Raw genomic sequence first — 4,047 nt, forward strand, 5'->3', positions numbered from 1 at the left:
TTATTTGATATATGTTAGTTGCCAACCACAACAACAAAAGTTGAACTTTTTCTTTATTTTTGAACACACACTGTGCATGTGGATTTTGTGTGCATCTACATAAGCTGTATAAATAAATGCGAGTTGCAACTGAATGAAGCATAAGATTGTTTCTTTGGTCGAGAAACAGTATAAGTTATAAATGTTTCAATTATAAAGATGTTGAAAAAATGCACACGTTGACTAAATTTTAACTAGTTTTTACAGTGGAAGTCAACGTCGGTTGTTCAGATTGTTGCGTGTTCGTCCCTTTAAACCTGTGGACATGAAGAATTAAAGTTGAGATAATGTCATAAGAAAACATCAAAAAAACGTCTATTCTGGCACATATTTTCAACATGTGACAAATACACGAAAGGACATCTTTTGGACAAATCTCTGCTCAGTGGGAGAATTCAAACTGTGCAACTATATCAAACACAGCATCAAAGATGACACATCTGTCTCTTTCTTTTAACATCTCTGTTTCATTATAATGAGGTTTAATGAAATAAAGTCACGTCAAACACATGATACAAGCATCTTACCTTTAATCAAATCTCTTCTCCAGGTTTGCCTGATGAAAATGTACATCCATTAAAGCAGATTTGATTAAAAAAAACTCAGGCGTAGCAAAGCTCTTCTTTTAATTCTGCATTATTAGCAAAAATAAATAAAACTTACTGGTTTGTTTTGTTTTTCCTGTACTGTACTGACTGTAAATCCCAACTACGACAGCAGCTGTGATGCCCAAGACTACAACACACATCAGTGCTATATAACCTGGGTGTAGACCTCGTACTTTAATAAAGAGAGACAGACATTATCACATTATCACAATGACTGCAACTGAACAGAGAGACTTAACATCACGTGTGACTCACCTGAACACTTGTGACAGACTTGAGTGATGTTGAGATGTTGTGTGTGGTTTGTGAAGGTATTGTTGAAAACACATCTGTATGTGTTTGTGTCCTGATGTTCCACCTCCAGAGGTAGAGAGAGTCTGATGTTGAGATCAGACACACTGATGCTGGACAATAAACTCTTTCCTTTGTACCAGGAGAGACTCACATGTGTCACATTCATCACTGAACACAACAACACACATTCTGATGATGAAGATGATGATGAACACTGAGAAGAGTTTCTGATGATGACGGGAACAGGCAGATGAGCTGGAAAAACATCAGACATGATAAAGATATAAAGTAATTAAGAAATCAGACATGTTCAGTGAATCCAAGAGAGACAATTGTGATGATTAAATATTTTATAAACATGTGATTTTGAAAACACTGAAGAATGAACCGTCTCATCTTTCCTCACCGTGAACATTAAGACTGAATGTGTACGAGGTCTCTGCTGTGCTGATGATGGTGAGTTTATAAAGTCCAGAGAGTTCAGTCATGATGTTAGTGATGGTGAGAGATCCAGACAGTTTGCTCAGCTTCAGTCTGTCTCTGAACATCCCATCATGAACATCATCATATATTGAGATCTCATTGGCTTTTCTATGGATTCTAGCTATAAGAGTCTCTCGAGGTCCAAACCTCCACAGTATTATATGAACACTCTGTATGTGAGTAAGATCAGTGTGTAGAGTGACAGAATCTCCCTCCATCACTGAGAGAGTCTTCAGTTCACCCGTCACCACATCAAACACACCTGAACAACACAAACAGAGACAAGGTTTCTCACAAATCAGACAAAAACAGTCGGATTCAAAGTGAAGAAATGAAGAATGCCTAAAGAATGAATAATTGCAAATGTGTGATGCATAAGAGTTCAGATTAATATGAAAATGATGATGGTTGCAAAACCGTTATGTACTGATATCGTACTTAAGTTCTGCAGATTCACAAACAACAACACAACTTTTATCTCAGAATAACAAAGTTAAGCACTTGTGTTGAATGTCTGTACTAGAAGCTTCCAACACCAAAGAAAATTCCTTGTGTGTGCAAGCACACTTGGCAATAAAGCTCTTCTGATTCTGATTCTGATTCACTTTGCACACTACAAGAAACAAACGTTCTCACACTTGCGCTTTCCTTTGATGTTACAGTAACAGTGAATCACTAAATGTCTAATTGTAAACGTAATGTACATTGACTGAGCATCCTCAATGGCTCAAAATATTAGATATTTCAGCTAGACCGTCATCTCGATGTCAACAGGTGTCCCAATAAAACGACATTCATTGTACCTCAGAATTGAAGAATGGTGAATGTAAATGCAGTAAAACAGACAAAGAGTAAAAGAGTTAAAGTCATAAAAGCACACCTAACTCACCGATCAGATGCCATGTGCACAAACAGAACAAAAATGTGCCAAACATTTTCTTCAGCTCAGAAATCTGAAAAGACAAACTCCTGAAACTATACTGAAGGTGATCACCTTGTTGTTAAATGAGAGCTAGTAAACTTGTGCGCATTCGTTGAAGCAGACAATTGGTTAGCAATCACTGAAACCATCCTCACAAAGCACAACAGTTGCAAAAACAGTTCAGTCAAGTCAACTTTAGACTATTTATATACACACCCACATACAAATCAACCACACACACACACACACAGACACAGACGCACACAGGTAATAACTAAGAAGCACACATTTATGATAAAGGAGAGAGAAACACAGGTCAAATATTAAACAGACTATAAATTGCTAATATAAAAATATTGACTATTTGCAATATTAATGAATTAAAACTTATAATTCTACAACAGTAGTCAATGGGTGTTGAGAACTGTTTGGTTACAAGCATTCTTTCAAATATATTTGTCTGTGTTCATCAGGAAGGAATTTGTGACCGCACTGTGCTTTGCAGTTCCCTGTCATATCTTATACCATTCGTGGTCTGAAATGGGAAACACCTCTACGGTCACCCACATCCTAACCATTACAGTGTGCACATGATTGTTTTGAAAAGGATTGAAGGTGTGACGTGACTAGTCGTTCTCTGCAATAAATTGGATTTGATCATTTTAGGTAACCATTCTCGATTTGAGTTAGTAGACAAAGTATCTGAACTCATCCTAAAACCAAGCTTGACATCGGTCTGGTGACACTAGAGACGAGGACCTCTGTTCATCTGTTCCAAAGTGACTTTCTGGCTCAAACAACAACTCTGTCCATTGCCATGCGGTTACCGCACTCACGCTAATAAAGTACTGCTTGAAATGTGCTGTAGTGGGTCTATTACCAAACTGGCAACATATATGGAATAGTGCTAACTCAGCCAAACATTTTTTCACGCTCGATAATTCTTTGACATGTTTGTTCCAGTAAATTAACATGTTGTATGTTGCTTTTATCCTAACCCTGATAGCACAATCCATCTGGTTTACGTCTATTTGACGTCTGCATTTACATCTGCAAGACATAGTTTGCTCATCTGCAATACTTCTCAGAAGTGATTGTACATAAATATAGCCTACTGTACATTTTGTTGTTATACTCATCTTCATTATTTTGCACAATTTTATTTCCTGTGTAAATGCATTTGTGCCACTTCAGAGCCGTATTAAACTGTGTAAATACATATGAAGATTTGGGTAGTTGACAAATGTGAAAGTGTGACGGCAAAATATATATATAAAAAAACGAGCAAAAAAGAGATTTATCTTCGTTGCAATTATATATGATCCAATAAATATGAATAATTTCACTTAATTATATTATTGTTTTTTACATTTTTGCTATGTCACACTATGACACATGTAGCCTACATTAAATCTGTCACCCATTACATAATTTCCAGTGCCTCTTCAGCACAAAGTGCCATAAAAGGGTTGTTACTAGGGGTGTAACGATTCTCGGTAAAACATCGAACCGTTCGGTTCTCCTATCACGGTTCGGAACACACGTGCACCGCGATTACTCTGATGTCGCATCTATAATACAGTTTTGTGGGGAAAAGGCGCATAAATCACAGAGGGCTGCGTATATGCTTCCGATGAATAATAGCCTACGCTCCACGTGCGTTTTACATGAGAGTATATTACCAATCAGCTGTTAGTATGT

The 4,047-nt window shown here is 37.0% G+C and overlaps 1 protein-coding gene across 1 annotated transcript; it reads right to left on the minus strand.

The window, feature by feature from the left end:
* Positions 1–252: 252 nt before the first annotated feature.
* LOC130548535 (uncharacterized) lies at positions 253–1,657 on the minus strand. Its single transcript, XM_057325375.1, has 3 exons — positions 1,348–1,657; positions 903–1,196; positions 253–296 (listed from the first exon to the last, which is right to left on the minus strand). The coding sequence occupies exons 1-3, from the start codon at positions 1,640–1,642 to the stop codon at positions 253–255; spliced, it is 633 nt and encodes a 210-aa protein (XP_057181358.1). The 5' UTR covers positions 1,643–1,657.
* Between the last annotated feature and the right edge of the window lie 2,390 nt (positions 1,658–4,047).

Source organism: Triplophysa rosa, linkage group LG25, assembly GCF_024868665.1.
Source record: "Triplophysa rosa linkage group LG25, Trosa_1v2, whole genome shotgun sequence".
Lineage (NCBI taxonomy): Eukaryota > Metazoa > Chordata > Actinopteri > Cypriniformes > Nemacheilidae > Triplophysa > Triplophysa rosa.